This window comes from Mus musculus, chromosome 4, assembly GCF_000001635.26.
Source record: "Mus musculus strain C57BL/6J chromosome 4, GRCm38.p6 C57BL/6J".
NCBI classification, from domain to species: domain Eukaryota; kingdom Metazoa; phylum Chordata; class Mammalia; order Rodentia; family Muridae; genus Mus; species Mus musculus.
Genome location: NC_000070.6, coordinates 140,744,434 through 140,757,367, shown reverse-complemented (window position 1 = coordinate 140,757,367; position 12,934 = coordinate 140,744,434). Strand labels below are relative to the sequence as shown.

Below are 12,934 nucleotides of genomic sequence, written 5' to 3'. Positions count from 1 at the left end.
AGGGAGCAGGGGTGGGGGTTGGGGGGATCAAGCAGAGAGTTCATCTGACATAGAGGTGAGCTCCCGTCTCCATGCCCATCCCTGGCTCTCATCTTGAGCCTTTACCTCTGTCCCCTCAGCTGTCTTCCTTCTCCTCACCCATGACTCAGCCCTGCTCATCAGTGGTCAGCGTGAAGGCCGCCCCTCCGTTCATGCCATCCCCCCAGTGGGACCGTGTCCCTCTCCCTGTCTGCTAAGTCCCGCCCTTGCCATCCCTGCCTCTGATCCCTAGGGAGCTGCACACAGGTTCCCATCTTTCACCAGGAAATGCCCAGGGTTCCCATCCCATAACTCGTCATAGCGACTTTGCCTGTCCCCACCCCCACCCCGCATAACTGCCAGAGAGTCAACGTTCTCACTAGATTCATTTCTGAAAACCAGTGCAGCCACCTACAGGGCTGGGTGGGCCAGTGTCTGTTCCTGTGAGATCCAGGAGGCTGCTCCCACCTGGGCTCAGTAAAGAGCCTTTCCAGGGAAGCCTCGGCCTATCCCAGTATAATACTGGGAGCACTCTGGGTTCCCCAGCATCCCCCCACCTCAGCACCTCTAGTCACCCCCACGCTGAGTGTTCTTTCCTCTAGGACAAGGCTCAATCACTACACCCCAGTCACAGCCCTGGGGTGTCCCGTCCCTCCCCCCCCACCAGAGTCAGGGCCTCTGTCCTATTCATTTTCCCAGCAGGCTGTGCAGGACTCGGGTCTGCCGGCATCCTCAGGGCCATTCTCTGGGCTCAGGTGTTATGGAGAATTTGTTCTTGATGGCAATAGTTAGACAGGATAGGTCCGCACCACATCGAGCTTTGGGTGCCAAGATTGTGGCACAGCCACAGCCTTTCTGTATCCCTCCAGGACGAAATGGAGATTGGCTACATCCAGGCCCCACACAAGACGCTGCCTGTGGTCTTTGACTCCCCGAGGGACAGAGGCCTGAAGGATTTCCCTGTCAAGCGAGTTATGGTAGGAACCCTGTAGGCCTGGCCAACCTCCAGCCGTCCAGTGTCCCTGGCCCCGAGGCCCCCTCCTTTCTCAATCCAGCTCTCCCCACCCCTGAGCAGCCTGGTCCTCAAAGCTGAGTTCCTGTTCCAGTGGGACCCAAGGGGTAGCGCTGGCTACCTCAGTCATTACTCTGATAAGATCTGGTTTCTCACAGCCTCACCCCACATGAGCTCAGCTGGTCTTTGAGATAGCTTTGTAAGGGGCATCCTGGGCTCCCTAAGAGTGTTCTTGCCACAAGGCGAGAGTTCCATCTCTTGGGCATCATTTGTCCTTTGGGGGCTACACTGGGGCTGTGGCAGGGGTTCAGGGTCAGCTGGACTTTATCAGTCACAGTCAACACATCAGGTACTTTGAAGTGACATATTGGTGAGTCACTCCGGCCTGGCCTGGCCTGGCAGATGGATGCCAACTCAGTCTAGGTCATCAACATCATAAATAAAAAGAATAGTATGTTTACTGAACCCACACGCCTTCAGATGCAAGCTCTGACTTCATTCTGTGTGACAACCTTTGATAGAGCTGCTATCAGTGGGTCCATTTCACAGAGGTAGAAACTGAGGCTCAAGAGGGACAGCATCAGGTCTCCCATGCTGCCTCTCTGCCATCCAAGGAAGACCTAGCCTGCACTGGGGCCTGAAATCCCCAGACAGAAGAGGAACAAGTCTTACAGCCATGCATAGTTTGCACCCCAAGGAGTGAGACAATAGGCCACCTCAGGCCAGAGGCTTGGAACGAAATGTCTGTCCCATCAACCTTTGGCTTCTTCCTGGCCAAACCCTGTGCCTTTGGCCAAGGTGTGCTGGCTAAGGACAGAGGAAAGCTCATTCCTACCGTAGGTGGGAGCATCACCCAGGACTGTCGCTAAGCCTCTGGGCCCCCATTTCCCGCACTTTGCCTGCAGTAGCTGCATCTTACCACTTAGCTATTCCAAAGGTCAACTTCCCTGCTCTGAACCAGACTCCCAGCGTTCTATAACACAGGGCCTCAGTACAGAAGTCTCCTTCCTGCCTTATCCCACCTTGGATGGAAGGAGGTCACAGCAGGTCCTTGGCTGGGTACATTCCCCACCCAACTCTTCCTTGTGGAGAGTACCAGAGTGACAGGAAAACTGTCCCCAGAGTGACACCATGACTTCAAATTTTCCCATTACTCCCTGACCCCAGGACCTTGGCATATGCCATACGCCATTCCCTCTGCCAGGAATGCGCCTCCCTATACTGGCACTAGCTGACTTTCAGCCTTCAGATCGCAGTATCAATGTCCCACCTAGCCAGGCCTCTCCTGATGCTGTCAGAGCTCACGCCACTGTTGTCACAGTTGGCTTTTGCCTTGCTGATAAAACATCCTGACCAAAAGCAAGTTGGGGAAGACCCGGCTTATTTGGTTTATATTTCCGTACCACACTGTGGAGTCACACCTCACTATCAGTGAGGGAAGTCGAGGCAGGAGCTGACTCAGAGGCCATGGAGAAACTTGCTCCAGCTGCCTTCAGTAGGACCCAGGACCACCAGTCCAGGACTGGCATTGCCTCCAGTGGGCAATCTTTTTTTTTTTTTTTTTTTTTTGAGACAGGGTTTCTCTGTGTAGCCCTGGCTGTCCTGGAACTCACTCTGTAGACCAGGCTGGCCTCAAACTCAGAAGTCCGCCTGCCTCTGCCTCCTAAGTGCTGGGATTAATCGCATGCCTCACCACTGCCCAGCTCCAGTGGGCAATCATTAATCAAGAAAATGTCCCACAGACAATCCTGTGGGCTACCACAGACCAATCTGGTTGAGGCCAATCTTATGGAGGTGTTTTCTCAGTTGAGGTTTCTTTCTCACCAGCTGATCTTGTATCAAGTTGACAAAAACTGACAAGTTTTGTCCTTGCTGATTTCTAGTAGAGTATTTTGTTACATTGTCTCCAGTGCATTTGTTCACTTTTCTTGGCCAGAGTGTGGTGCTGCCCTGCTATTACTGAATGGGAGCAGCCGGCCTGTGACCTGATGTTGGGAAATTTCACTTTCACATCCACAGGCTTGGTGCATCTGAAAGCTCGGTCCTAGGGAGGCAAAATCTGAGGCTATTCTTGTCTTTAAAGGGCATCAGATCTCATTACAAATGGTTATGAGCCACCATGGGGTTGCTGGGACTTGAACTCAGGACCTCTGAAAGATCAGCCAGTGCTCTTAACCGCTGAGCCATCTCTCCAGCTCCATAAATAAAAAAAATTCTAAAAGAAATAGATTTAAAACAAAATACTTCTGTTAAAGCTAACCCAATGCTGTGCACAGCAAAGTCAGTGAGCTGCTGGCCTTGGGGGACCATCAGTTTAGAATCTGAGAAATGGGCGATCTAGTAAGTCGTCAGTCAGGGAGGGTGTGCTCTGTCTAGTGTTATAAAGAGATTACATCCAGGGGCCAGCCAGAGTGGGAAGAGACCAGGACAGATGAGGAGGTGGTGGCTGCCTGTGGTCAGGCTCTGGGTGGCTCTACAAGACCAGGCCAACTGGATTTTCTGGCCATTGTGAGGGAGGTGAGGTGAAGGTGGCCTCGAGGCTGTCCCCTGGGAAGAGAGGCTCACAGGAAGGCTGTGGGTTGCTGAGCACTCAGGTGGGCGCCGACATCTGTCTGATGTCTGGTGTCCAGCATCTGGCGGAGCAGAGGTGGCCAGAGGTGTGATGTGGGTGGTGGGGCTCAGTTCACAGACGGGATTCCATGAAATAGCCACCTGCTGACACCGGAAAGTGAAGGAGGCACAAGTGGCCTGCCCTTCCCCCACAGCATAGAGCATTGTGGGAAGGCTGTGCAAGGCCATTGCAGGCAGCTGCCAACCAGCACAAGGTGTTTTTCTCTTGAGACGCTTCCTCTGGTGCCTCGGTGATGATCTTAAGGCCACACTCTGACAAGTGACATTTCTGTGACAAGTGATTTGAGGCCTTTGGAACTGCAGGAAGATAAGCCCAGTGTTATGTTAAGCCACTATCTGGAGGTGATTTGTCACAGCACCCACAAAGCTCACATAGCAGTGACCTGTGTATCCTCTGGTGAGAATTGCCGGAATGTAAAACATCTGTAAAGCCATAAAGCTTATTCTAAGCCAGGGTCTGAATCGGGACATGGTGTGAACCACGGTGCTGGCCACAGGGGTGGCTTGGACTCCTGTCCCTCCTCAGATTGACTAAAGGAACCTTGCTTTCACTCATCCCCCATTCCCAACCTCGACAGAGAGCAGAAAGAATGCTTTGAGAGTCTGTTGTTCTGTGCAGGAGTTTTCCAAGCAGGTCAGGTGACACATGCTGGGGACTCAACCAGCACCCCCATCTCTCTCTTTTTTTTTTTTTCTTTTTTCTTTTTTTGGTTTTTCGAGACAGGGTTTCTCTGTATAGCCCTGGCTGTCCTGGAACTCACTTTGTAGACCAGGCTGGCCTCGGACTTAGAAATCCGCCTGACTCTGCCTCCCAAGTGCTGGGATTAAAGGCGTGCACCATCACTGCCTGGCCCCCCATCTCTTTCAAGGGCCACTGACTCAATCCAACATCCCTTCCACCCTGCAGAGTCGTAAGGTTCCTCTCTGGTATCCACAGAGCTCCCTCCCGTTACCACCACGGGTGCAGCTGCCATGTCCCCCTGGGGACAATCGTTTCTCTCATTGTATCCTCCCATCTTAGGGTCCAAATTTTGGCTATGTGACCCGAAAGCTCTATATGTCAGAGCTCACTGGGCTGGATGCCTTTGGGAACCTGGAGGTGAGTCCCCCAGTCACTGTCAGAGGGAAGGAGTACCCACTGGGCAGAATTCTCATCGGGAATAGCGGTTACTCCAGGTAAGGAGAAGAACATGGGGGTGGCTGGGGTAGGGGACAGTGACAAAGGCCACAGTAAGGCCTCCCCTATGTTCTCCAAACCTAAGAGGTCAGCAAACATTGAGAGGAAGCCACCTGGAGGGTACGGAACCTCCAGAGCCTACCTCTACCCACTTGTATGCCTTCAGGAGATGACTGTTTACTGAAGACCTACTATGTGCCAGAAGCTGGGGTTAGATCAGTGAGTGTGTCACACCAGAGAAAGCAAACGAGTAAGATAAAAGAGAACACAGAAGAAAAAAAAAAAAAAAAGCAGGCCGGGCGGTGGTGGTACATGCCTTGGAATCCCAGCACTTGGAAGGCAGAGGCAGCAGATTTCTGAGTTCGAGGCCAGCCTGGTCTACAGAGTGAGTTCCAGGACAGCCAGGGCTATACAGAGAAACCCTGTCTCAGGGGGGGAAAAAAAACCAAAAACAAACAAACAAACAAAAAACAAAACAAAACAAAAAAACACAGAAGAGGTGTCCTGGGACCGAGTGACCTAGCATAGGACAGAACATGAACAAATGTCCTGAGGCAGGAATGAAGGCCCGGGTGGCTGGGACAGATTGAGGAAGGAGGAGGAGGAAGAGAAGGAAGAGGAAATAGAGGAAGAGGAAGTAGAGGAAGAGGGGGAAGAGGAGGAGAGGGAGAAGGGAGAGGAGGGGAAGAGGGAGGAGGGAGAGTAGGAGAGGGAAGAAGAGGAGAGGGAGAAGGGAGAGGAGGGGAAGAGGGAGAGGAGGGAAGAGGAGGACTAGGAGGAAGAGGAAGAAAAGGGGGGAAGAGGAGGAGGGGGGAAAAGAAAAGCCGACTCACGTAAGAAGGCCTCACAGTGAAGACGAGGCTCAGGGAAGTGAAGGGATAGTCCCGAGGCCACACAACAGCTGAGGAGTCACCCACCAGCTCTAAAGCCTGGCTTCTCCATCACAGTCTAGGCAGAGTCAACGGACAATGCTTTCTGTGGTTCGACACTGATCCTAGGACCTCAGTGGCCGTGCCTCAGTTTCCCCCCACCCAAGGAAGCTCCAGGGACAAAGCTTAAATTGTTCGGATGTCAATACCATGACAGCAGCAGCCCAGACTCCACGGTCCCTCTCCTAGGTGGGAGGAGCCCAAAGTCCTCTGCCAGGCCACCAACCCCAGACACCTCCAATTTGGGAGCTTTTCCTAAGGCAATGGAAATACGTTTCTGTTGGGGGTAGATTGGGCTTGCACTGAGCACGGGTGGGTAAGGGTGACTTACAGGTGGGTGGGTGACTGTGAAGTATCCAACACAGATGACTCCCCCTTTTTCAGTCAACCTTCTCCCACATGGCTACACTCTATCTAGCACAGTGGTTCTCAGCCTTCCTAATGCTGGGACCCTTTAATACAGTTCTTCATGTTTCCGTGAGCCCCCCCCCCAACCATAAAGTTATTTTTGTTGCTACTTTATAATTTTGCTACTCATGACTCATAACGGTAATGTGAATACTTGTGTTTTCTGATGATCTTAGGCCACCCCTGTGAAAGAGTCGCCCCAATGGGGTCCCGACCCACCGTTTGAGACAAATATCCCCAGCTCTTGGGACATTTGCATGTGACAGTACACCCTTAGAGCAGAATGACAGCTGGAAGGGGTGCAGGCAGCAGCTAGAATCTCACAGGAGGGTCCAGTGACCCTCCCAAACTTGTTCCATCTATGAGGGGAGGTCACCAGGCCGGATCTCAAGGCCGTATGGGAGTCATCACTGTGTCTTTTCATTGCCGCCGATGCCTGTCATAACTTCGAATCCCTGCAAGAGCAGCAGCGAGAGCCGGGACATGCACCAGGCCCTGCAGGACTTCCTGAGCGCCCAGCAGGTGCAGGCCCCCGTGAGGCTCTTCTCCGATTGGCTCTTTGTGGGTCACGTGGATGAGTTCTTGAGCTTTGTCCCAGCGCGGGACAAGCAGGTGCGTGACCCTTCTGCCAGGGTTCAGAAGCCAGCGCCCCCTCTCCGTGGAGGGAGGAAGGTAGTAGATGGAATCCCGGGTGGGTGGCTAAGCAGCTCCCGGCCCTTGACTCCAGCGTTTCCCCAGCAGGGTTTTCGGCTGCTGCTGTCCAGCCCCAGAGCTTGCTATCAGCTGTTCCAGGAGCTACAGAGCCAGGGCCACGGGGAGGCGACACTGTTCGAAGGACTCAAGAGTAAGTTGACCGTGGCTGGCATCCTGTGTGGGCAGCTTCTGCTGTCTACCGGCTCCACTGCTCCCTGAGATCCTGTAGGGTACAGAGAGTTGTGTACCTACTATGTGCGGGGAACCATGCTCAGCGCTGGGCCTCCAAGCTCCCTGTGAGCTACCAAGACTAAAGGTACCTTTGGGATACCCGAGTCAGAGGCAGCAAAGGGAGGTGGGTAGGTGGGGGGAAGTAGAGAGGGAGGGAGGTGGGGGGTGAGGGGAGATTGTCGAGGTGACAGATAAGGAAAATTAGACAGGCAACTAAGAAGGCCCAGAGGCAGCCAGCCGTGACCGATCTGAATGAATCAAGTCCATGGATGATGGAATGTTTCAATAGGCAAGGGCCAGCATCAGAGGCGAAGGGCTCTCAGCGGATCAAGAGTTTCTCTAAATATTAAGTGTTGCTGAGAGTGGAAGTTAGGGGTCTCATGCATGCCAGAGAATTGCTTTGTTACTGAGGTCACTCCCCATGCCCCACCCCCTAGCTGCCTCCTGTCCTAACAGGATCTGGATCTGAGGTTGGGGAGTGTAACTCAAATGGTAGCATTCTTGCCAGGATTGTCCCCAGGATCTATCCTCAGCTCCCATAAACTGGATATGGTGAGGCACGCCTATAAGCCCAGCACTCAGGAGGTTGTAGACCAGGAGTTCAAGGTTATCCTTGGCTACATCACAAATTTTAGGCTAGCCTGGGCTACATGAGAACCAGTTTTAAAAGTAAATATAGGGCCTTCAGAGATGGCTCAGCCATTAAGAGCTCGTGTAACTCTTAAAGAAGGCCTGAGTTTGGGTCCCAGCACCCACATGGTGGCTCTCAACCACCTCCAGTTCCAGGAGATCTGATGCCTTCTTCTGACCTCCTTAGGTGTCTGAAACCCTCTTCTGACCTCCTCGGGCACCAGGCACATTTGTGGTGCATAAATATAATATAATATATATACATATATATATATGTGTGTGTGTGTGTGTGTGTATATATATGTGTATATATATATATATATATATATATATATATATGGGACTGGAAAGATGGCTCAGTGGTTAAAAGCACTCAGTATTCTTCCAGAAGACCCAAGTTCAATTCCCAGCGCCCACATGGCAGCTCACAACCATCTGTAATTCCAAGATCTGACACCCTCACCCAGACACACATGCAGGCAAAACACCAATGCACATAAAATAAAAATATTAAAAAATAAAAATATTAATAAGTAGGCTCTGAGACCAAGGGCGAATGCCTTGGGATTGGAAACAGTGCAGACCACCAGAAAGCTGTCCATTTCTAAGCCACTCCTGAGCCAGGGGTCTGATCCAGGTGTCCAGTGTCACCTCCCAGGGACATTGACATAGCAGTCTTGTTGATTGGTGCAGAGGCCTCCCCAGTTGGTGTGGCTGGATCAAGGGCTGGCACTGGAATGGGTTTTGTTGGCCTAATTGGTTGACTGTGCCGGGATCCTGTCTCGGGAAGCAGCTTGTCTTCTCTGCCACTTGGGGCTTTGTCCTGTTTGAAGGTCACCCTCCGCATTCGTTCCCTGTCACATGAGGCTCAGTGGGGTCACCCAGCCGTCCCGACTGGTTTGACTCTGTGCCAATTCCGGTGCTGGAAGATGCTAAGAATTATCATTCAAGACAACATTTCCCTAACCACTTCTCTAAAACAAACTGGGTCCCTTTGGAGATGGGGGCCTTTCAGGGAGCAAGAATATATCCACCCATTGAAGGAATGGCGGCACCGGAGGGTAGCCTGCCTCCCGAGTGGGGTCCATCGTTTTCTCTCTTTCTCCACCACAGGGAAAAGGCAGACAATCAATGAAATTCTGTCCAACAAGAAATTAAGAGACCAGAATGCCTATGTGGAGGTACGCAGCCTGGGTGTCCTGGAGACGCTGCAGCGGGTGCATGGGGTAGGGCGGGGCTCTCAGGGCTGCTCACAACAGCACTGGCTACCAGCCCAGGGTCAGAAGCCCAGGCAGAGCACAGGAGGGGAGCTTGTGAGGTCCCTGAGATCCTGAACCCCCAGTTCTTACCGATCCCTGCTGCTATCCCACACTGTCTCCTCCCCTAACGCACCCCCTTGGCCTCCCTACCAGAGCTGTATCGACTGGAACCGGGCGGTGCTGAAGCGGGAGCTGGGCCTGGCAGAGGGTGACATCATCGACATTCCGCAGCTCTTCAAGCTCGCGGGGAACTCCAGAGGGAACTCTAAGGCCCAGGCCTTCTTCCCAAACATGGTAAGGAGGTGACAGCCACCGCCTGACTCCCTCTGACTCAAATGACCTCCTAAACTGCAGGACACAGCCTGGCCAGGCATAAGGCAGGTCCAGGTGGCACTTCCGTGCGCCCTTTGAGGCTCACATAGCCCTCTCGGCACCCAGAGCCTCTTCTGAGCCTCACACAATGTCAGGAGTGCCCTCTCTCGTGGCTTTGCCTTCCAGAGGCAGGCTCAGAGAAATTAGGTGTCTAACACAAAAACACACAGCAGGCAAGGGATGGCAAAGCCAGGGTCTGGTTTCAAAACCAGCTCTACCCTGCTGCTTCTTGTCTCCCATACTGCGTTAAGGGGACCAGCAGACACGGGCCATAGACAAAGTGTTCTGCGGTGGCATTCGCTGCCAGGAAGGGGGCCCCTGTGAAACAGGACCCAGAGCAGGGCCAGATTTGACCTTTGTTACTTAACTGTGACTGCCACGTGTCTTCCTACCTCCCCCTGCCTTTTTTACCAGCCTCCTCCAAAGGACACCTGAGTACTGGGTGGAGAATTACCTAGATCTAAGGAGCTGGTGATGTTTCTTGGCACAGTCGTTTCCAAACCGGGCTCCCTGGAGCTCTGGGGTTCCAAGGCAGCAGCTCCACTCTAGCCATTGAGGTGTCTCCTCCTCCATGTATTGAGCTATGACAGAAGACTCCATTGAGTAGGGAAACCGGTCTCCCTCTCTCCCTGAACATAGTGCCCGAGGCCCAGGGATCACAGTTCACTGTGATGCGTTCTAAGTGAGCTCAAACAGCTCGTGGCCCTTTACCCACAGGACACTTGTTAGAGGCACACACGCAGTGTACAGTGTGTCCACCACATGAGAGGTGAAGGCAGAAGAGTCTGGGGTTCAGAGTCAGCCTTGGCTACAAGAGACCAAGTCACCAAAAAGAGCTGTGCGGGCTGGAGGGATGGCTAAGCAGTCAGAGTCCTTGATGCTCCTCTCAAGGACCCCAGTTCGATTCCTAGCACTCACATTGAATGGCCCTCCAACCGCCCACAACCTCAGCCTAGAGGATCTAGGTGTCTCCTGGATTCCTTGAGACACCTGCACGCACCTGGCAGACGCAGACAAAAATAAACGGAAAACTCGAGGGTGGGGTACAGCCGGGTGGCTTAGTGGCTAAGAGCACTTGCTATGGAACTCTGACGGCCAGAGTTCAGATTCCAGCACCACAGTAACAAGCTGGGTGTCACCCACATGTGCCACCCACATGCCTGTAAATCCCTGCTCTGAGGGACACAGAGACAGAGGCTTGCAGGCAAGTCCAGGGAGAGAGACCTGGCCTCAAAGGAATACACTGAAGAGCACACAAGAGGCTCTGGGTGCACCCACCCCGCAAGGCACACACAAAAACACTGTGGGGAGGAGGAGAGGAGGGGGAGAAGGAGTGAGGAGAGGGGCAGGAGGAGGGAGGGGGAGGGGAGGGGAGAGGGAATAGGAGGAGAGGGAGGGGGAAAGGGAGGGGGAAAGGGAAGGGGAAAGGAGGGGAAGGGAAGGGGAGAAAGAGAAGGAGGGGAGGGGGAGAAGGAGTGAGGGGAAAAGGAATGAAGGGAAGAGAGAAAAAGGGGAGGAAGGGCAGGAGAGAGAGGGAGGGAGGGGGAAAGAGAGATGCAAAAGGGAAAAAGAACCAGTCTTAGTCCAGAGACCTGTAGGCCCTACCTACCCTACAGCTGTTGCCTCTGATCTGGCCCCACCCTCCCGCAGGTGAACATGCTGGTCCTGGGCAAGTACCTGGGCATCCCCAAGCCCTTTGGGCCCATCATCGATGGCCACTGCTGCCTGGAGGAGGAGGTGCGTTCCCACCTGGAGCCGCTGGGTCTGCACTGCACCTTCATCAACGACTTCTACACCTACCACGTGTACAACGGGGAGGTTCACTGTGGCACCAATGTGCGCAGGAAGCCCTTCACCTTCAAGTGGTGGCACATGGTGCCCTGAGTCACTACCCCAGGCAGCCTCCCTCGAGGACTGTCCTGGCCAGAGGTGGCTGCTCCCCACCCCCACCCCCACCCCGCAGCGAGGTGCAGCAAGAGATCTGGGGATGGTTGGGCTTCCACAGAGGTGGCCACTGTCCCTGCTGTGACATGTTTGCTTCACCCACATCTGGCTCCTGTCCCATCTCTGTGTGTCCTCAAATGGTCCTTGCATAGCAAGCTCAGCTCTGCTTAGAGATGCTGCAATAAAGATGTAGTTTTGTATCTTTAGTTTACCACGGAGTTCCACACCCCCAGCCCCACCCTCCGCAAAGCACATTGGAATCAATTTCAAAGCACCAATGAGGTGAAAAAGCTTCAACTATGGCTGGCAGCTCTTTTGACTTATTTACTCTGCCGTATGTGTCTCTCTCTTTATATATATTTAATAAAAATTAAAAAAAAAAAACAAACCACGGCTGGCAAGATGGCTCAGCGGGTAAGAGCATTGACTGCAGGTCATGAGTTCAAATCCCAGCAACCACATGGTGGCTCACAACCATCTGTAACGAGATCTGACTCCCTTTTCTGGCGTGTCTGAAGACAGCTACAGTGTACTTACATATAATAAATAAATCTTAAGAAAAAAAAAGGGCTTGTGAGATGGCTCAGTGGTTAAGAGCACCGACTGCTCTTCCAAAGTTCCTGAGTTCAAATCCCAGTAACCACATGGTGGCTCACAACTATCTGTGACGCTCTCTTCTGGTGCATCTGAAGACAGCTACAGTGTACTTAGGTATAACTCGGGAGGCAGAGGCAGGCAGATTTCTGAGTTCGAGGCCAGCCTAATCTACAGAGTGAGTTCCAGGACAGCCAGGGCTACACGGAGAAACCCTGTCTCAAAAAACAAACAAACAAACAAACAAACAAACAACCCCCCCCACACACACACAAATTCCTTGGAGCCTAAGGTGATGACACACACCCTTAACTCCCACCCTCCGGAGACAGAGGCAGGTGGATCTCTGTGAATTCAAGACCAAGCTGGTCTATATATTGAGTTCAGGCTAACAGGTCTACACAGTGAGATCCAGAGACAATTAATTAACGTTTAATTAAAATGAGTAAATAGAAACACGTTCCTCAGGCCAGTGAGATGGCTCAGTGGGGAAAGGCACTTGCCATGAAACCAATGGTGAGCCAAGGCTGGTCCCCAGGACCTGAGTAAAGGTGGGGAGAGAGACCTGCCTCTACAAAGCTGTCCTTTGACTGCCACAGGCATGCACTGGGTGGCGCTGGTGTGTCACACATGCTACTTGCCTTTGCCTCCCAAGTACTGGGACTAGAAGTGTGGCCACCATGCCCTACTGTGAGAGAGAGAGAGAGAGAGAGAGAGAGAGAGAGAGAGAGAGAGAGAGAGAGAGAGAGAGAGAGACCACAGTGCACATGTGGAGATCAGAGGACAGCTTGTGAGACTCACTTTCCTCCTTCCACCATGCGTGCTCTGCACATCGGGCTCAGTGGTGAACGTCTTTAACCCACTGAGCTACCTGGCCAGTCCTGACTTTTCTTTAACCTCATCAAGCCAAAAATTCCCTTCATCCCCCTCCCTCAGAGACTGCCTAAGAGTGCTCTGAGACAGACGTGGTAAATGCCACAGACCAGGTGTTCCACAGACCAGGTGTTCCTAAACCCCAGGAAGGGACCCAGTTTCT

General features: G+C 52.8%; 1 protein-coding gene across 2 annotated transcripts in view; it reads left to right on the top strand.

The window, feature by feature from the left end:
• Positions 1–11,860, top strand: part of Padi4 (peptidyl arginine deiminase, type IV) — a 28,732-nt gene extending 16,872 nt beyond the window's left edge. Inside the window, exons 10-16 of one of the 2 annotated variants that reach the window (NM_011061.2) lie at positions 888–995; positions 4,683–4,837; positions 6,643–6,787; positions 6,917–7,019; positions 8,843–8,910; positions 9,142–9,282; positions 11,011–11,860. In NM_011061.2, coding sequence (NP_035191.2) covers positions 888–995; positions 4,683–4,837; positions 6,643–6,787; positions 6,917–7,019; positions 8,843–8,910; positions 9,142–9,282; positions 11,011–11,244 — 954 coding nt within the window. In that variant the 3' untranslated portion in view covers positions 11,245–11,860. Of the gene's footprint in view, positions 1–887; positions 996–4,682; positions 4,838–6,642; positions 6,788–6,913; positions 7,020–8,842; positions 8,911–9,141; positions 9,283–11,010 lie in introns of both variants that reach the window. The other variant, XM_006538633.2, reaches the window with a different exon arrangement.
• The last annotated feature ends 1,074 nt before the right edge of the window (positions 11,861–12,934 follow it).